This window comes from Pteronotus mesoamericanus, unplaced genomic scaffold (genome assembly GCF_021234165.1).
Source record: "Pteronotus mesoamericanus isolate MK-2021 breed Mesoamerican mustached bat unplaced genomic scaffold, CSHL_Meso_final contig_246, whole genome shotgun sequence".
Taxonomy (NCBI): Eukaryota; Metazoa; Chordata; class Mammalia; order Chiroptera; family Mormoopidae; genus Pteronotus; species Pteronotus mesoamericanus.
This window is the reverse complement of record NW_026555104.1, coordinates 13,087,855-13,108,642: the sequence shown is the minus strand read 5'-3', so window position 1 is coordinate 13,108,642 and position 20,788 is coordinate 13,087,855. Positions and strand designations below refer to the sequence as shown.

Here is a 20,788-nt window from a genome sequence, read left to right as displayed (position 1 = left end):
AAAACCCAGGAACAACTCAGGAAACGGGCCGGGAGGAAGACTTTCTTCCCCTGGCTGAAAGGTTCTGGCATCCTAAGAGTCCTGCTGCTGAGAGCATGGTGGGTCTTTGTTTTCCTCTCTGATTTTGTGTGGACCTTGCGGTGGGTGAGCCTGTGTGGTCGACCTCTCCTGCCTCCTCAGATTGGAAGAGAGATTCTATCTGCTCAACAGGTACCACCCTCGGTGGGAGGGGTAACTTTCAAAACCATAGTGCTAAGTAGTTCCCTTTGCCTCCTCTTCCTAATAATGAGGCTCCTCTGTAGGGCACCCAAAAAAGGTTGGGGGAGGAGTCCCCAATGGGTCGCTTCTCCAAAATGGGAGCTGCTGTTCTCTTTGAGAAATACTATGTAAGAGGACAGGACTTCTGGAATTACATGGGTGCTGGGATGTGTTAGAGGCCTGCACACCTCTCGAGGTAGGAGGGGTGGCTCTAAGAAAGTGAAGTGCCCCCTCCCCCGCATCTGAGACTGGCAGGGGAGGGAGAGCAGTGCGGGGTCAGCGAGGTGGAAGCAAGTGCGAGTGCATTTGCCTTGCCTTCTACCGAGTGGATGTGGTGGGAGGGATGATCAGCAGGTAAGATTTGAGTAAGGAAAAGAGGTGAAAGTTAGTGGGGCGGGGCCTCCGGGAGTGTCAGGTGAGACTAGTGACCTATTTCTGAAGCTGCGAAGAGTTCAGGACACAGAGTTCGGGAAGACCTCTACCGACAGCCCGGAAGTCCCCCTGAGAGCTCCGTTGCGCCGCAGGGTCCTAGGAGCCCGTAACCCCGCTGTCCGTTGCTAGGGCGGGACGCGATCCGTTGCCTTGGCTCCAGGGGCGGTGGCTGCACGGTTGCTCCAATCACCGCCCAGCCGAGAGACCGTGGGCGAGCCCTTGGAAAAGTTACAGCAGATTCCAAAGGCCCGGCGGGTCCAAGAACCCAGGGATTCAGCCCGGCCGAACGCGGACTCTCCTTTTCCGTAGGGGGCGTTGGATGCATCGAGGCCGAGTGCGCAGGGGCCCACGCAACTGATCCGGTCCTAGCCCGCCCGCCAGGCCATGGCGCCCTCGGGGCTCCTCATGACGGGTGCCTCCTTCGCTGCCTTCCGGGGGATGCACTAGGGTTGCAGCTGCTGCCCACACCGGAATCTGGGGCTCAGGACCCTTGGAAGTGGCAGAACATCTGTGTCTCCCTGGAGCACAGCCTGCTCACTGGGGCCGGGGTGCTGCTCGGGTGCGGGACTTAGAGCTTCGGGAGGCACCTGGGTGAGGGGAAAAGATGGAAAGCTAACATTAGAGGACCTGGCAGGCACCTTTAAAACTGATGTTAAATCTTGCCAGTCTGAGACCGGGATGGGTGGGCGGGAGTGCCCAACAGGAGAATGGGACCTGGGCCTGCAGGACACTGACTGTGGCTCCCCCAGCTCCTCTAGGCTGTTGCTATACCCTCAGATGGCTGCCGACCCCATTCATGGCCACCTGCCCTGGGCCTTGATGCTGGTGGCTGTATCTGTAGGTGAGCCTACAGGACAGGCTGGGCCACTGTGAGGGCAGGAGACAAGCTTCCAACAGTAATTCCAGGTCCTCTTCTGTCAGCAAGAGAAACTAAAGAGCTGGGGATAGCAGGGGCTGGAGATTCCTCTCCAGGCTGTACACTGGCAGGGGGAAGCCTAACGCTCACCCCCTGCCCCTTCGCCCCTCTTGCATACAGGTTATTTCCTGGCTGATGGAGCTGACATGCTGTGGAACCAGACCTAGGGCCAGGCCTGGGTCCTTCTTTGTCATGATTTGGTGGTGAGAGACTAGACAGGAAAGACTGAGGACCCCAGTCTCTTCATCAGCTTTATGTTCCTTGATTTCCAAGACAGTCTCTGGCACCCCCTCTCTCCTGGGCTTGAGCCTCCCAACCTTGGGCTGAACTGTGGGAGGGGATTGACGGCTGGCCACAACGGGGAGCCTGAGCACTGCCTCAGGAGCTTGGATTCCCACGGGTGTCCTGTCAATTGCAGAAATGTTGAATATGGAGCTTTTCTGAGAAGGCGGAGCCCCAGTATTGGTGGGAATGGGGCATGGAGGCCAGGAATGGAAGTTATTGGGGTGCTGTACAGATGCTGTGGCCTCAGGGAAGACAGCCTCTGAGCCAAGGCTGCTTCCATCCCAGCAAGATTGTTTCGAGGCCATTCAGGCTCCTGACATAAGTGTAAGCGTAAGATTGGGTGTTCAGGGGGAGGGAGTGCCAGGAAATGCTTGGGAGCCCCTCTATGAAGGACCGATATTGGGACTTGATGAGTGATAGGTCTTGGAAGGTCCTCTAACCTTTGACCCTAGCTCCCCAGGTAGTGAGCTACCTCAGCACTGCCATTCTCTCTGGCCACTATACCTGGGCTTCTCTGCGGTGTCTCTGCTCCTAGAGCTGAACTGCGCCTGCCTGTACCTAAGGAGGTTGCTACTGCTTTCTCACCAGGCCCCACCCCAGCCACCCTGGCCCTTTTCTGCCTGGTACCACTGGAGTGGATGAGCCTGCAGTTGATCCAGCAGCACCATCAGGTGCCTCCTGCTCTGGTTGTCCTTGGTGGAACTGGGCTGGCCGCTGCGGGAGCCATGAGCATCACACTGGGTATTCACATTTTGGTCAGCGATGTGCTGTGGCTGCGGCCTCATTCACTCATCCCTGGGCACAAGGAAACCAGGGGCACCAGGACGTGTGATGGTGAGCCTGGCACCAGGGATGATTCCCCTTTCATCCTGAAAGACTAGAGAGAAGCTTCAGGGTTGTCTTCTGCCTGTGTTGGGGGAGGCAGGACCAGGACAAAGAGATGGTGGTCTTCAATGCACAGCCCCCTATTGGGTTAAGGACTGGACTGGATTTTCAGTATCTCAGTTCCTCTTAGCTAATTCACATCCCCCCGACCCCCTGCAATCCTTGGATCTGAGAAGAAATGGTAATGCTCATGGGTAGGAGAGAATCTGGGCTATTGTTCACTGAATTTCATCATCAGATAACTAACCATCCTTTCCAGAAAACTAATACTACAAGAGGTACAGCCAGTGCTACCAGTAAAAGGTGGAAGGAGGCACGAAACTGAAAGTAACTGCCAATGGGAACAGAACCCCTTTACTTTAGCACAGGGACAGATGAGGAAAGGTGAAGTCCTACCCGTGTCAGAGAGATCTGATATGGAGGGAGTAAGGTCAGAGGGAAGAGACCTCACATATGGCCAAATTCTGGCAGTGAGGGGAGTGCAACAGGTGCTGTCTGCAGCCAGTAGCTACTGGACCTAACAGCTGCCAAGAGACAAAGGACCTGGGTCATAGTGACTCTTGTTGTTATTTCTGGTTCTCAAACCCCCACCACATTGTGTTTCTATTTAACCTTAGTTCTACTGTGTCCAGCATCTGCCTTTTCAATTTCTTGAGTATCTCTTGACCTTTTCAAAGGAAATGCATATTTTGAGAGGAAGGAACATGGGGCTAGGTCTCTCTTCTTAGGACAGTGCTGAAGTTCAGAGCCAGAGTAGGGACTCAAACAGCTATTCTGGTGCAACGTGTGAGGTCTTCCTAGGCCCAGACTTTCATGGAAGCATGAGGCAGAGGCAGAAGCAGCTGAGGGAAGCCTTCCTTTTGGCTGCAGAGGGATTAGAGTGTCTGCCTCTTCTGGGAGTCATTTGCAGGTTCTCCTTTCTCCCTGGCCACTTCTGCTGCATTAAAAAAAATTATTTTTAGGCCCTGCCTGGTGTGGCTCAATGGATTGAATGCAAGCCTGCAAACCAAAGCGTCGCCAGTTCGATTCTCAGTTAGGGCACATGCCTGGGTTGTGGGCCAGGTCTCCGGGAGATGGCGTGCTAGAGGCAACCACGTATTGATGTTTCTCTCCCTCTCCCTCCCTTCCCCTCTGTCTAAACATAAATAAATAAATTAATTAAATAAAATTTTAAAAGTAAATAAAAGAAAAATATTTATTGATTTTTAGAGAGAGAAAGGAAGGGAGATCTCTGCATTCACGAGCCCTGCCTGCCTGGGATTGTACCCATGAGCTTGGTGTGTCAGGGCTGTGCTCTAACCAGTTGAGCTGCCAGGCCAGACCTACATTCTTTTTTTCTGTTGCACAAGACCCCTCCCTTCTTCAAGCAGAACATCCAGGTTATGGGAAGTGTAGAGCAGATTAAGGTTGCTACTCTGCTAGACAACATGAGATAACCCTTAATCACCCACAGAAAAGATACATGAGCAAAAGCAAGAAACAGGAAGATTTTTTAAACATATCCTGCCGGAAAGAAAAACTGAACTTGAGAAAGACAAAGGGGATGTTAGAGACAGAAATACATAGATTGAAGAACAGATAGGAAGGGAAAGGATTAGTTGCATAGAAGAGACAGAGGCAAAGGGAGATGGAGTGCATGACAGAGAATCCTTGGCAGAAATATCAAGAAAGACTGTTGTGGAAGCTTGAAATAAACCCAAATCATGCAATTGGTAAAATGGTCATAAACAAAGAGGACAAGAAAAAAAAAAGCTGACAGGAAGGGCCCCCAAGGGTAGAAGGCACAGATAGTCTAGACAGTGATTTATTGAGAGTGACTGACAAGGAGGAACAACCAGACTCAGGAGAGACGGAGGTAATACTGGCAGCCTGAGAGATTAGCAGAGCGAGAGAGGGGAGGTGGGAAGAGATGGAGGGGATTTGTCAAGGGAGCTGAGAAGCAAAAGAGCAGAAGATGGAGGAGGCAAGCAGTGGAAAGATTTATTGACAGAAAAAGAGCAAGAAATAGGTAGTGTTGGAGGCAGGCAGAAAGACAAAGGACAGGCAGCTACAGTGCAAAGCAAAGACAGACCGACGGGAACTGATAGGCAGAGACTGGTAGGAAGATGAGAAACAGTACAAATCAGGGATGTACATTGAGATAGAATAGGGCAAAAGACTGAAAAATCACAGGGAGAAAAGAGGGAGGAGGCAGAATGATTAAATAAACATCCAAAGGAAGGAACAAGGAAAAAGAGGGAACACAGAGAAGGGGAAAGAGAAAATATATAGTAGAGATAGGAGAAAATATGAGAGAAGGATTGTGAGAGATTCCCTCATCACAGAGTCATTAAAACAGGCTCAAATGGGAAGAAATAACAAATAGAGGCTGAGGAGAAACTGCGAAGTAAACAGGCAAAAAAAATAAGAGCAGAGGGTTTAATCATAATTGGACTAAAATCAGAGAAGCAAAGGTATAGAAGTTGAGATAGAGAAATGAAATAGAATCCTGTCAAAGTCTTTCCTTTAAAGATTTTATTTATATTATTTTTTGAGAGAAGGGAAGGGAAGGAGAAAGAGAGGGAGAGAAACAGCAAAGTGTGATTGCTTCTCATGTGCCCCCTACTGGGGACCTGGCCTGCAACCCAGGCATGTGCCCTGACTGGGAATCAAACCAGCAACCCTTTGGTTCACAGGCTCATGCTCAATCCATTGAGCCACGCCGGCCAAGGCAAAGTCTGTCCTTTAATAGACGTAGTACCTTCAACACTCTAAAGAGAATGCCTTGATTAACAAAAACATTGTCATAAGTTTTCCAAAACAAAACAAACCAGAAATGTGACATATGTAGGGAGAATGTCACAAATTCATTCTCCAAGTAAATACCCTTCTTGGTAATACTTGATAATTATCTATAAAGGGTGCCCAAGAACGAGACTGTGAGGGAAATTGGGCTGTTTTCTGTGCTTCACTAGTAGAACCCCTACAGGAAGCATGAGATTAGCTACCGGTGGGTGTGGGACATAAGTGAAAACCAGAAGGGTGCGGGGCAACGCACACACTTCCACCATGGTGACCCAGAGAAACTGCAAGAAGGCCGGACTGGACTGTGGTTATAATAAAGTGGCATTTCATCAACTAGACCAGTTATAGTGTGCACGAGATGTAGGTGATGGGAATCAGATACAGATGAAGGGAATCTCTTCCTGGAAGAGAGAAGCTAAAAAATGCAGAGGTTGACAGATGCTACATTTGGTACAATGTGTTGGGTCACCGTAGCAGTGCTCTGTCAACCCTCACCGTGGCCCAGGAAGGTGGTCCGCAAGACTTGGCTCCATGCCTACCAAGCTACTTGCTGATGAATTATTTGTCTTCTAGCACAGAGGAGGGGGTTTTCTTGATGGGGGAACATTGATATTTTATGGGCTTGGAACACTATCCTGATCATAAATTAATAAATTGCTAAGCAAATAATTACATGTCTTTTGTGAGTATGGTTACACGGAGTCACTTTTTTTTTTTTTTTTTTTTTTTTTTGGCTCCAGTAGTGTCCTGATATATAATGCAATGCTGGATTGCAGAAACTTTATTGTGAGACAATCTCTTGGCACTAATTTATGACCTACAAAGCCCTAACATGTTCTAAGCTTCTCTACAATCAAAAAACAAACCCAATTTGTTTAGTAGAATGGATTTAGAGCAAGGAGTGGGTGCTGACAGTTTAGAGTGATTCTCAATGTTAAGGGTTGAAAACAAAGAATCTTTTAGACAACTTAACAAGAAAATTAATTCAACAGAAAAGTCCATAACAGAGTTGTCAAGGCTTTATTGTATGTAAAGTCTGGATTTGTTAGGCTGGAAGTTAGGAGCCTTCTCTTTGTAAGAAAGTTAGTTTTTAAAGAATTGCTCCTGTGGAAAAGGTGAAGGGATTAAGAAATACAAATTGGTAGTTACGGAATAGTCACGGGGATGAAAGCACAGCATAGGGACTATTATGAACAACACTAGAATAACTACGTGTGGTGCCGGGTGGGGACTGGAAATATCGGGGGAAACACTTTGTAAAGTACGTGATTGTCTGGCCGCTCTGCTGCACACCTGAAACTAATGCAAAATAATATTGAATGTAAACTGCCATTGGAAAAAAAATTTTTTTAAACTTTCTCTGTATTGAAATAAGGTGTTTGTTTAGGATCCTTAAAGTCAGCATCCCAGGCTAGACATATGTTGCACTACTACCACATCAGACACCTTTTATACCTTATTTCATTTAATCCTGTACAATAGAGATTTATCCCTTTATTTATTTATTTTTAAATTTGTATCTATTGATTTTCAGAGAAGGAGAGAGAGACACACATCAATTTGTAGTTCCATTTACTTATTCGTTCATTGGTTGATTCTTGTACGTGTCCTGATGTGGGATCAAACCCACAACCTGGTGGTATGATGACACTCTACCCAACTGAGCTACTGGGCCAGGACCTCATCCCATTTTTGCAATGAGAAAAACCAAGGCAACTTTCTCAAGGTTACCTAGCCAGTTAGTGATGGAGCCTGGGCTCAAACATATATAAGGTCTGTCTGGAAAAATTCCAAACATTGTTAATATAATGAGAACAGTTTGCTTGATATGAATGTGACCTGTCCTTCAAGGAGAGCAGACCGGAATGCTCATGTGTGAACAATGATGACTTCACTGTACTAGTCAGTGGGGGTGGTAGACACTGTCGAGTGAGCATGTGTACTGTGTGGCCATTGCATTCAAAATGACTGAGTGACTAAAACAACGAATATGTGTCAAATTTCGCAGTAAGCTTGAACATTCCTCCTTGGAAACTATTTGGATCATTTAGAAGGCCTCAGCTACGGCTAACTGGTGATTGGCAGATTCATCACGACAATGTGCCTGCTGATGCATCATGTTTCCTGAAGAGTTTTTTGGTGAAACATCAAATCAACCAGGTGACTCAGCCCTGCTACAGCTCACATTTGGCGCCCTGTGAGTTCTGGCTTTTTCCAAAATTAAAATCACCTTCAAAAGGGAAGAGATTTCAGACTGTCAATGAAATTCAGGAAAATACGATGGGGCAGCTGCTGGTGATTGAGAGAACTGTGTGAGGTCCCAAGGTGCCTACTTTGAAGGGGACTGAGGTGTCATTGTCCTTTGTACAATGTTTCTTGTATCTTCTTCAATAAATGTCTCTATTTTTCATTGAACGTGGCTGGATACTTTGTGGATAGACCTTGTATATTAATATATCACCTTCAAGATTATCCAGTCTTGCCCAGGCTGGTGTGGCTCAGTGGATTGAGTGCTGGCCTGTGAACCAAAGGGTTGCTGGTTTGATTCCTAGTCAGGGCACATGCCTGGGTTGTGAGCCTGGTCCCCTGTGGGGACCATGTGAGGGGCAACCACATATTGATGTTTCTCTCCCTCTCACTCCTTCCCTTCCCCTCTCTCTAAAAATAAATAAATAACATGTATTAAAAAAAAATATTATCTAGTCTTCTCATTTCCATTTGCAGAACATTGAAGCCTACAAAAGTCGTGATTTATCCAAGCACACCCAACTAGTCTGTGGCAGGGCCAGAATTAGAACCCAGGTCTTTAATTTAGTCAGGCTCCTTCTACACTCTTTTGTCTCTTTCTTTATAGGAAGGATGAGGAGTGGAGCCACTTTAAGGTAGAAAAATAGGAGCCAGCTGACAACTGAAGATCAATCAAGTCAGATAAATCGCTTCTGAAGTGGTATTTATAAGTCAGGATGCTTCAGTTTGAATGCCAGACTTCTATTCACTGAGTATCGATTTCTGCCCTTTTCAGGAATGCAGTGGCTGTTCAGGGCAGAGGTCCATGTCAGCTCTCCCTGCAGTCATGAGCACCATTTGACCCAGGGTTGTGAGCATGTTCTTTCCCTGCCTTTAACCGGGTGGGAGACAAAATTTCACTTGCCACGTCTACAGGAACTGAATACAGAAGTGGCTCTCACACTGAGATAAGGGTGCCGGCCATGTTGGCTTTAGGGGTAGAAGAATGGAGTTTGATCCTATAGCGTGATATGAGGGTCCTTGCAAAGGGTTCTGTGCCTGCCACCAGGCAAGAAAAAAAAAAATCCCAAAACCAAAAAACAAACCAAAAAAACAGACTCTGGGGTAGTAGCTGACATTCCAGGGGTAGTAAATGACTTCTGTGGGTTAAGCTTTTCCCCCTCACTCTGGCCTGCCTGCCTGTGCTCTTGAGAGAACTTCACCTCCTTGAACTTTTCTGGCTGCCATTGTTCATCCCAAGGGCTGAGACACTGGCACAGTGGCTCTCTCTGACCCAGATCCCAGGTCAGGGTCTGCTAAAGGAGGACAGTGGAACCTGAAGAACTGGAGTGCCACAAATCCCTGCTGCTGCTCGGGTCTAGAACAACACTTGCTCCCCTCAGCAGCCTCAGCAAACATCATTTTCTTGCCCTGACTGGTGTGGCTCAGAGGGTTGGGTGTCATCCCGCAAACCAGAAGGTCGACAGTTCAATTCCTGGTCAGGACACATGCCTGGGTTTCAGGCCAGGTCCCCGGTTGGAGGCTCGGAAGAGGCAACCGATCAATATTTCTCTCACGCATCTATGTTTCTCTCCCTCTCTTTTTCTCTCCCTTCCCTTCTCTCTGAAAATAAATAAATCTTTTTTTAAAAATACCTTTTTTTTTTCAGGGAGAAAAAGAGAGGGTACATCCTAGGACATCTGCAGCAGCATTTCCATGACATATGTTGACTTTTAAAAATTCACATTCATACATGTATTGGGAGGCTAGGGGGAGAGTTCCATTTCCATTCTCTGTAGTGGGGAGTGAGTAGATAATGCCTGAGAGTAAAAAGTCAAGAAATGCTGATTCAAGCTTATTACTTGAAGATATAGCAATAAATGCCAAAATAATCAGCTATAGTTGGTGAAAGTGGTCTTTGGGGGAAGGCGGAATGACCAGAGGGAGCATAAGCGGCTGTTCTTTGTAACAAATCTTCACAACAAATTCTGCAAGACTGTATAACTTTGTAAAAACTAAAACTAAAAACATTACAGCTGTAGGAGATTCATCCAATCTCAGATGGAAACTATTGGGGAAAAACATTCCATTGTTGCTGGCATGTACTAGGTAGTTAGGCCTGCGGTGGCTGTGTCTGTACTGAATACATGCAGACTTTTTTTCCTTGTCATTATTCCTTAAACAATACAGTATAACAACTACTGACATTTACATTTACAAATACATTTACATTGTATTGTGTATTATACATAATTACATTATGTGTACCACAAATTAAAGATTTTTAAAATTAATCTCAGAGAAAGAGAGAGAGAGAGAAATGCTGATTTGTTGTTTCACTTATGGATACATTCATTGGTTGTTTCTTGTACATGCCCTGACTGGGGACTGAACCCATAACCTTGGCATATTGGGATGATACTCCAATGAACTGAGCTACCTGGCCAAGGCGATAAGTAACCTAGAGATGATTTAACATACATGGAAGAGAATGCATAGGTTATATGCAAATACTATATCATTTTATAAAAGGGACTTGAGCATCTTTGAATTTTGGTATTCGTGGGAGGGCCTGAAACCAATCCCACGTGGGGCATATGCATATGTATAGCTAGCTATTTAATGTACATCACCATACCTAGAATGCAAGCTCCCAGCAGCCTAGGCCTGGTCTGCTCTCCACTATATCCTGGCACCCTAGCAAGGACTGCACCTTGAGGTGTGCATTAAACTTTTGTAGGAGATGTTTAAGGGCTGTATAAGCTTTGGAAGGACTTCCTGCATTGAACAGGAATTTGGACAAGAAGATCTTCAATGTACCTGACAGTTCCAGGATTTTAATCTACTTTTCTACTCCTCTCAATTGCTCTTCACCCTCTTGCTTCAGTCCAAATTCATGTCTTTCTTTTCTTTTATGCTTAAATTCTCAAATAAATAGGTGATTCCCACTGCCTCCATTGTCTCATGAACATTCTTGGCAACCTAGAACCTTCCTCTCCCATTATTTTTCTGAAATTGCTATCCTAGGTCAGAGAATTCTTTCATATCAAGCTTGTGTCCTTTCTCAGTCTTCCTCTACCTTTTCGTCATTTAACATCTTTTCTTGAAAATCCTCCTTCCTGTAGGCCTCTTCCAACCTGGCCAGCTCTTTTTTTCCCAGTTTTTCCTTGGCTTCCTCCTATCCTAGACTGTTGTGTGTCTCAAGCCTTTCTTGTCTGCTTTTCTGTTACTCTTTCCTCTGTGAACTGACTCTTTCTCATGACTTTAGTATCAATTTTGGTCTGATAATTCAACCCCTCATCTCAGCTCTAGACTGCCACTTGTGTATTTTTAGCTAGAGGACTTCTCCATTTGTATGACCTGCAGTCACCTCCAAGTCCAGTTTTAAACTCAAACAATAAGCAGAGTGGTTTGACTGCAATGAGTGGTCCATAATAATGGCAGCTAGTATTTTCTGTTCAGATCTGTTTCTGGCTTGGTTCTCTACTCAATCGAGCTTCATCAGACTAACTTAGACTATTTTTGACTAGTAAAGACACCTTAATAGAAGTTCTTAATTCTTTAAGTTTTAATTTCTTGATGTGTAAATTATCTCATTTGTACAGGTGTTTTCCAGCTTTAAAAAAAAAAGCTTGAAAATCATTGTCAAATAGGTCCAAATTTGGCAAAATGTCAAAACTTTGTTTGGAATTCAAAACCAGCTTTAATTTAGCTCAAATGTGTCATCCAACGTCATCTATGTTTTTTGTATGAGCTTAGAAAAAGATATGGTGGTATGGTTAGGGATGTGAGCTCCAGAGTTACCATTTACTGTCTGTGGGGCCTTCAGCAAATGTCTCCGCTTTTCTGAGCATCAGGCTGTTTCCTATAAAATGAGGCTAATAATAACACCTACCTCATTGAATTTTTATGACAATTAAATGAACTAATGCACATAAAGTTGTGAGAGAGAACCTGACACATATTTTATGTAATTAATCATGTGACCTACGGCAGGTTATTCCGCCTCTCTGAGCCTGAGCTTCTCATTAGTAAAATGGGGTTAACAATAATACCTATTTTGTTAGGTTGTTTTGAGGATTGAGTTAGCTTATTATTTATTTATTTATTTATTAACTCTTTATTTGAAATAATTATAGACTCATATGGAAGTTACAAAAATGGCACAGAGAGCGTAAAGATAAACATACAGGTCAACGGGATAGAATTGAGAATCCAGAAACAAAGAAATTGTTGGTTAATTTTTGACAGAGGGCCAAGATAACGCAAAGGGAGGAGGACACGCTTTTTAACCAACGGTGCTGAGACAACTAGATATCCACATGCAAAAGATCGAATTTGGACCCCTAACTCACACCACATACAAAAATTAACTCAGTGTGAATCATAGACCTACATGTAAGAGCTAAAACTATAAAACTCTTACAAGAAAACATCAGAGTACATCTTTGACTTGGCTTAGGCAATGCTAAGATCTGACACTAAACTCATAAGCAATAGAAGAGGAAATTTGAAAAATTGGGTTTTATCTAAATTAAAAACTTTTGTGCCTCAAAGAACACCATCAGGAAATTGAAAAGATAACCTAAAGAATGGGAGAAAATTTTTACATATATTACATATGACAGGGGACTTGTATCTTAAATATATAAAGAACTCCTACAACTCAATAATAAGAAAACAACCCAATTTTAAAATGAGCAAAGGATCTGAAAAGGCATTTCTCCAAAGAAGTTATATAAATGCTACAAAAAGAATTGAACCTCAAGAACCTTATGCTTAGTAAAATAAGCCAGTCACAGAAGACCACACTATTCTATACCATTTATTTGAAATGTTCAGATTATGCAGATCTATAGAAACAGAAAATAGATTAGTGGTTGCCTGGGGTTGAGGATTGGGTGGTGGGAGGGAGGATATGGGGAGTGAGTGCTAAAGGGAACAAAGTGTCTTTTAGGGATGAAGAGAATGTTCTGGAACTAGATAGTGATGATCATTGCATGACTCTGTAAATACACTAAAAATCATTGGATTTTATACTTTAAGCAGGTAAACATTTTTTGTATGCCCTGAACAGGAATCTAACTGGCGACCTTTTGTTTTGTGTGAACAATGCACAAGCAACTGAGCTACACCAGTCAGGGCTAACACAGGTAGACTTTATGGAATACAAATTATATTTCAATAAAGCGATTTAGAAAATAGTGCAGAGGTGGTTTTTTTTAAGATTATTTATTTATTTATGATGAGGGAAGGGAGGGAAGAAGAGAGGGAGAGAAACATTAATGTGTGGTTGCATCTCACCGCTCCCCACTGGTGACCTGGCCTGCAACGCAGGCATGTGCCTTACACTGGGAATTAAATGAGCAACCCTTTGGTTCTCAAGCCAGTGCTCAATCCACTGAGCCATACCAGCTAGGGCCAGAGTTCTTATGTATCTTTTGCCCACGTGAGAACTTTTTTTAAAAAAGATTTTACTTATTTATTTTTAGAGAGGGGGAAGAAAGAGAGAAAGAGGGAGAGAAACATTGATGTGTGAGCGATACATTGATCAGTTGCCTCTTGCATGCTCCCAACTGGGGACCTGGCCTGCAACCTAGGCATGTGCCCTGACTGGGAATCCAACCAGCAACCTTCTGGTTTGCAGGTGGGCATTCAATCCACTGAGCCACAAAAGCCAGGGTGAGAACTTCTTACATAACAATAGTAGGACAATCAAAACCAGGAAATTGAAATTGATCGTTGACATTCTTACAAATTGACATTAATAATACAATACTTTTATGAAATTATATACAATATTAGGACCTTACCAGGGTTTAGAACAATAACTCGTGCACAGTGAACCTTATGTAGAGGGTAGAGAATTCACTGCAATGGTGATGATGAACATAATAATGATGGCCCTGGACTCTTTACCGGAGTCAGGTCGATGGGATGGCTCTTTAAAGCAGGCCGTGTTTCTCTTTCTAAACTGTACAAGCATTTGAGGTCTTGCTCCCAGCATATGTCATCAGTTTGGCCCAAACTCATAAAGATTCTCCAAAAAGCAAACAAACAAACTCTTATTCTAGCAACTTCCACCACCGGCAATTCCTTCTTCCTTTCTCTTTCTTTATCTCATCAAATCCTTCACACCCATCCATCTCTATCAAACTTTCGAAAATGTTCCTCTCCCTTCTTTAAAGTGTATGATCTTCCACAAAAACCAGCACTTGCCTAAACTCTCCTTGGCATTTTTCCCTAATTATTTCACCTTTGAGTCCTAAGTTCCCAACTAGATTGAGAGGCTGTATTGGTTACAATTCCCCTGCATCCTCCACAGTAAACTTGGTGTGAGTTCAAATAAACTCTCTGTTACAGTAAGTCAGCTTGAAAGCTGTTACCAAAGGATGAAGCAAGAAGGATGGGAAATGAAACAAGGATAGCAAGAGGTGGAGATCAATTCAGGAAGCAACACAGAGGCAGAGACTGAGGGATTCAAGAGTCATTTATACCCCATAGTATAATCATTGCAGAGAAAGAGAAATGGAGAGGGACGGGGGAAATTTACCCAGCAATGTTTTTCCTCATGGACTCTTATTTTTCTGGGTTCATTGAATAAACTCCTTCTTGACTTCCCAAGCAGGGTTAAGTGCCCTGCCCCCCAAACTTCCATAACACCACATCTAAGAACATGGTCCCCCTCCCCGCTACCCGGGGGCTCAGTGAGGCTATTTTTTTCCCTGCTATAATCCAAATAATACATAGTAGGTATTCAATAAATGATGGTGGAGGTCCTGGCAGGGTAGCTCAGTTGGTTAGAGTGTCATCCCAGTATCCCAAGATTGTGGTTTGATCTCTGGTCAGGGCACGCACATACAAGAAATAACCAATGAATGCATGAATGAGTGAAACAACAAATCTCTCTTTCTCGAAAAAATCAATAAAAAAAATAAATGATGGTTGAATGAATGAAAGCATGCATGAACAAAGGACTGGTTGACTCTGAGCTAGTACTGCACCTCAAGTTTACATTATGAGACTAGACACAGAATAATGTGCAAATTTTGACAATTTTAATTAAAACTTTGGAAGCTTGGGTCTCTAGCGGTCCCATGCCTTTTGCAAGATAAAACATTGAGGTCTGCGAGAGGGCCCAAAATCACCCTCAGAAACGCGGGAGGCGGGACTTATACCTCCTCCGACCACGCCCCCTTGCATCAAATAATTCCGCCCATAGACCCGCCCCCTACGGGCCCGATATGCAACTCTAATTGGTGATCTTTCAAATCTGTCTGAGCACATCGACGCCTATTGGGTCAGCTGTTGAACCTGGGTTGCGCACTTCCCGCTGTTGGCAACGCGGCGCGGACGTAGGCCTGCCGCCATTCCCCTGTCCGTAAGTGGCGGTCTGTGTGAGGCTGTGGGGGTGTGTAGCGGACTTTAAGGGGCAGCGGGAGGCGTGGTGGGGTTGGGCTGAGCGGCCGGAGGGGTTAGGCCGGGCTGCGCCCACTCTGAACGAGGAAGGCCTGCAGGCCGGGGATCTCGACGCGTTGCTGCTGTGCCTCTTGCGGGTCCGCGCCCTGTTGCTTGTTAATTTTTTTCTTCCGCCTTCCCCCCAGGTTCTCCGGACATGGCTGGAGTATTTCCTTACCGAGGGCCGGGTAACCCGGTGCCCGGCCCTCTAGCCCCGCTGCCGGACTACATGTCAGAGGAGAAGCTGCAGGAGAAAGGTGAAGAAAGCGTGCGGGCGGGGTGTCTGCAGGCCCGGAGATGTGGGGATGGGTGTGCGCGTGCGCGCGTCCAGCGGGTTTGAACCTTTTTTCTGTTGTGGCAAGTGTCAAAACTTCAGATGTTAACGCGCTTACTAGGCCACCACCAACCCATCCCCCCCAGCCCCCTCACACACACCTAATCAGGTCTTTAAAAACGTCTTCTATCTTTGCAGACACTAATTCAAATAACGGTGATACCATAGCGATGCAGACAGAACCCTTGCCCTTCTATGGGCTTAAAGTGCAGTGAAGGAGATAGACAGTAAAAAAAAAGTATCTTTAACGTACCAGTGCAAGGATGACACGCAAATTCGTGAAGGGTTCAAAAATCGATCTGTAACATAAGTGTGATGAAGGAAAAAAATAAATAGCGGGATGACAAGAGAATTAGCTGGCAGTGCTCCTGCTGGATGCCAGCCCCTCTTTTATACATCCTGCCAGGCCCTCACCCTAGGGCAGTGGTTTTCAACATTTTATTTGTGTTTTTTTTTTAAATTAATTAATTTATTTAAGAGAGAGAAACATTGATTTCTTGTTCTACTTGTGCATTCATTGGTTACTTCTTGAATGTGCCCTTGCTGGGAACTGAAATGTGGTGTACTGGGCAACGCTCTTACCAGCTGAGCTATCCAGCCAGGGCTCAACCTTTTTCATCTCCTGGCACACATAAACTAATGACTAAAATTCTGTGGCATACCAAAAAATATATTTTTGCCAATCTGACAAAATAAACAGGTGTAATTTTGATTCATTCACACCGGACGGCTATTGTTATGTTGGCTGTTGTCATTTTTTGCTTGACAATCTAAGGGAAAAAAGGTCAGTGCCCTTGAAGAAATAATCAGGCATTCGTGTTTTAAAAATTCTTGTAGCACACTGGTTGGAAATTGCTGCTGTAGGAAATATGGAAATGGTTAGATTAAGGACGTGCAGTCCTTTAAACTGAGGTATCTTTGTAGCCCGAAAATGGCAGCAGTTGCAGGCCAAGCGCTATGCCGAGAAGCGGAAGTTTGGATTTGTGGATGCTCAGAAGGAAGACATGCCCCCAGAACATGTCAGGAAGATCATTCGAGACCATGGAGACATGACCAACAGGAAGTTTCGCCATGACAAAAGGGTCTACTTGGGGTAAAGAACATCCTGGCATTATTTCATTTGGAGTTTGGCCCCTTTCCTTTCTCTTGTTCCATAAGGTGTAGTCCTAGGTAGCTACTCTGTCATTTTAGGACTTTAATCTTCTAGGACAGCCCATCTTGGTGATTATAAGAAAATGGAGAAAACCGTTAGGATTCTGTGATAATTCCAGATCTTCCTGTATGCTCTTTACTGCCCTGAGTTTACTTCCTGATCTGGGACTGGAGCTTTATTTGTCCCATTGGTGTTATGATAAAACGTCCCTGTCTTTGAAGGGGTTGAAGCTCATAGCAGGACACTTTGTGCATTCTTCTTGCCTGTAACTCCTCAGTGACCAGAATTCTCAGGTTGAAGAAGAGTTACTCCTGCGGTATCTGTACTCTTGTTTTTCTGTGGCCCAAAGCTGGATGAGTACAGGTAACAAATACTTTAGCAGATCCCTTTTCCATTTGGACACAAAAATGTTAATTAACCAGTTCATTATGAACACCAGTTCATTAACCACTAAGACAGCCTTGGAAGATTTGTTTATTTCAGAACTGTTTCTTGAGAACTGTGCTAAGTACTAGGGATATAGTGGTGAATAGGAAGTAATGGCTTTTAGTCTGGTGGCATGACAGACATGAGACAAATGGTTACTGTAAAATATGGTGAACATTATTTATGGTAAAGTTCAGAGAGTTCTTGTTTAGGAAACAAGACAACCTAAAAGCTATCTTTAGAGAGAGAGCTAGAGGGACTGAAACCCAGTATTGTGGGACTGTGAAGTTTAAGAAGAGTAGCACAATTGGAGAGGGGAAAGCAGAGTTCCTGGTCATGGATGGCCTGTGTGCTAAGGTTATCTTGTAGGATCTTCTGTGGAATCTGGTACTGTGATAACATGTGGCTTTTCTTAGTGGGACAGGTAGCAGAACACCTTGTGACTTGTAAACATCTATCTTCCTAATGCTGCAGTGCCCTGAAGTACATGCCCCATGCAGTCCTCAAACTCCTGGAGAACATGCCTATGCCTTGGGAGCAGATTCGGGATGTGCCCGTGCTATACCACATTACTGGAGCTATTTCCTTTGTCAATGAGATTCCCTGGGTCATTGAGCCTGTCTACATCTCCCAGTGGGGGTAAGGACGGCTGGAATATGGTGTGTGGTGGTGGTGGTGGTGGTGGTTGGGAGGCAATGGGTAGAAACCATTATTTGGCATTGTTGTTGGCTTCCAGGTCAATGTGGATTATGATGCGGCGAGAAAAAAGAGACAGGAGGCATTTCAAGAGAATGCGTTTCCCCCCTTTTGATGATGAGGAGCCGCCTTTGGACTATGCCGACAACATCCTAGATGTTGAGCCACTGGAGGCTATTCAGCTAGAACTGGACCCTGAGGAGGATGCCCCTGTGTTGGACTGGTTCTATGACCACCAGCCATTGAGAGACAGCAGGAAGTGAGTGTGGTTGGAGTTACCACTCCTGCAAGAGTTGTGGAGATCCAGGAGTCCTGGGAGAGCAGTCGGTAGTGTGGCTTGGCTAGCTGGTATACCTACCTGACATGGGTCTCTTTTTTTTGTAGGTATGTGAATGGCTCCACTTACCAGCGCTGGCAGTTCACACTGCCCATGATGTCCACTCTCTACCGCCTGGCCAATCAGCTTCTGACAGACTTGGTGGATGACAACTATTTCTATTTGTTTGATCTGAAGGCCTTCTTTACCTCCAAGGCACTCAATATGGCCATTCCTGGAGGCCCCAAATTTGAACCTCTTGTTCGAGATATCAACCTACAGTAAGTTGGAGAGAAGAGGGATTTGGGGATGAATAAAATCTAATCTTGATCCTTACGATCTAACTAGTCTGCTCACCTTTGGTTTTGTACCCTAGAGATGAAGACTGGAATGAATTCAATGATATTAATAAGATCATCATCCGGCAGCCTATCCGCACTGAATACAAGATTGCTTTTCCTTACTTGTACAACAACCTTCCACACCATGTCCACCTCACCTGGTGAGAGAGCTAGAACACAGCAGGGGAGGGAGAAGCCTGGCATTTAGGTTGGGCCAGGACAGGAAAATTTTGGCTAACTCTCCTTTCATTTTAGGTACCACACTCCTAATGTTGTATTCATCAAAACTGAGGATCCTGATTTGCCAGCTTTCTACTTTGATCCTTTGATCAACCCAATTTCCCACAGGCACTCAGTCAAGGTGAGAGGAAAGGACATTAGACTTCAGCTCTTCCAAGAGAAATTTTCTGACCATGGCTGATGTGTTACCACATAAGAATTCATCAAGAGGAAGTTATTCGTATAATTTTGGTTTCTGTGATTATCCTTCTGGACTTTATCATTACTCCTCCAGAACTCTTTAGTTCGTTCTGGTCTATTTCCAATATGTTCTTTTTTCCCTTAAATTCTTTTCTTGATATTTAAATCACCTATTTAAAGCATACAATTCAGTGGTTTTTAGTTTATTCACAGAGTTGCACAACCATCAACTTCCAGGCAATTTTAGAACATGTTCATTACCCCACAAAGAAACCGTGTACCCATTAGTAGTCATTCTTCATTTCCTCTGAACCTCCCTTGCCTAGGCAACTATGAATCTACTTTATGTCTCTCTATTTGCCTATTCTGGATATTTCATAAAATTATACAATATGTGATTTTTCCTTTTTTTTAAAGATTTTATTTATTTACTTTTGGAGAAAGGGGAAGAGAAGGAAAAAAGAGGGAGAGAAACATCAGCGTGTAGTTACCTCTCATGTAACCCCAACCAGGGACCTGGCCCACAACCCAGGCATGTGCCCTTGACTGGGAATCGAACCAGCAACCTTTTGGTTTGCAGGCCGGCACCCAGTCCACTCAGCCACACCAGCCAGGGCTCTTTTCCCCCCCTTTTATTTTATTGTTGTTTTTTTACAATATGTGGTCTTTTATGACTGGCTTCTTACACATGGAATTTTTTTTTTTATATTAATCTATGTTCCATTATGTTCTTAACCTGAATACATCTGCTTCCCCAAGCCCAGTTTTTGGAGCTTGGGCAGGAGTTGAGAGCAGTGTTTACTTTTTACGGTATTGGGCTCCTTTGGGAGGCCTTTGGTGGTGAGCCAGCTGGAGTGTGACTAGAGGTGGTTGCTTTCCTGGTTGGCCCTGGCTTGTTTTCTTGGCCCCCTTTGCCCTGGTCCTTTAGGGTTTCTCTTGTCAGGCAGCCCAGTTTCCATGGCAGTTGTAGTCGCTCTGCTTGACCCCAGACAGTTTCCCTTTCATCCCAGTTCAGCAACAGCTGAACCTTTGGGGGTTCTTTCAGAGCCAAGAACCGTTACCAGATGATGATGAGGAGTTTGAGCTCCCAGAGTTTGTGGAGCCCTTCCTGAAGGACACGCCTCTCTACACGGACAATACAGCCAATGGCATTGCCCTGCTCTGGGCCCCACGGCCCTTCAACCTACGCTCTGGTCGCACCCGCCGGGCCCTAGACATACCCCTTGTCAAGAACTGGTAAGGCGACTACCTGGGGGGATGGTACAGGATGTAGAGGAAAAGGCTCCAACTGGGTAGGCATGCAACCTTTCTTAGTGTGGCTAGAAGGACAGCTGGGCCTATCTGTGTGTGTGTTTTCCTAGGTATCGGGAACATTGTCCTGCTGGGCAGCCTGTGAAAGTAAGGGTGTCTTACCAGAAGCTTCTTAAGTACTATGTGCTCAATGCCCTGAAGCACCGGCCTCCTAAAGCCCAAAAGAAAAGGTAAGGTGCCTGAAGGCCCCTGCTCAGGCTTCTTTTGTTCCAAAAAAAATCAGGAGGCTAACACTGTCATTCCCACCACAGGTATCTGTTCCGCTCCTTCAAAGCTACCAAATTCTTTCAGTCCACAAAGCTGGACTGGGTGGAGGTGGGGCTACAGGTTTGCCGCCAGGGCTACAACATGCTCAACCTTCTCATTCACCGGAAAAACCTTAACTATCTGCATCTGGATTACAACTTCAACCTCAAGCCTGTCAAGACGCTCACCACCAAGGTGCGTGCATTAGACCTTAAGGGTCTCCTGGGCTTGAGGGATGGACTTGTTTTCCTCTGGCTCCCAAAGAAGGCATACAACCAGGCAGGACCATTGCTGACTAATG

General features: G+C 45.0%; 2 protein-coding genes across 2 annotated transcripts in view; both read left to right on the top strand.

Moving 5' to 3' along the window:
• The first annotated feature begins 1,074 nt into the window (after positions 1-1,074).
• Positions 1,075-2,772, top strand: TLCD2 (TLC domain containing 2). The gene is given in 7 exon segments (XM_054572980.1): positions 1,075-1,132; positions 1,135-1,249; positions 1,449-1,531; positions 1,727-1,809; positions 2,352-2,390; positions 2,393-2,486; positions 2,489-2,772. Coding segments are annotated over 7 exon segments (756 nt in total).
• Positions 2,773-15,103: 12,331 nt separating this feature from the next.
• The window catches only part of PRPF8 (pre-mRNA processing factor 8), a 31,210-nt gene continuing 25,525 nt past the window's right edge, over positions 15,104-20,788 (top strand). Inside the window, exons 1-11 of the mRNA XM_054573312.1 lie at positions 15,104-15,167; positions 15,391-15,501; positions 16,503-16,671; positions 17,632-17,796; positions 17,894-18,112; positions 18,238-18,450; positions 18,546-18,671; positions 18,766-18,871; positions 19,976-20,166; positions 20,292-20,411; positions 20,493-20,682. Of these exons, the coding sequence (XP_054429287.1) occupies positions 15,402-15,501; positions 16,503-16,671; positions 17,632-17,796; positions 17,894-18,112; positions 18,238-18,450; positions 18,546-18,671; positions 18,766-18,871; positions 19,976-20,166; positions 20,292-20,411; positions 20,493-20,682 (1,599 nt within the window). The 5' untranslated portion in view covers positions 15,104-15,167; positions 15,391-15,401. The remainder of the gene's footprint in view (positions 15,168-15,390; positions 15,502-16,502; positions 16,672-17,631; positions 17,797-17,893; positions 18,113-18,237; positions 18,451-18,545; positions 18,672-18,765; positions 18,872-19,975; positions 20,167-20,291; positions 20,412-20,492; positions 20,683-20,788) is intronic.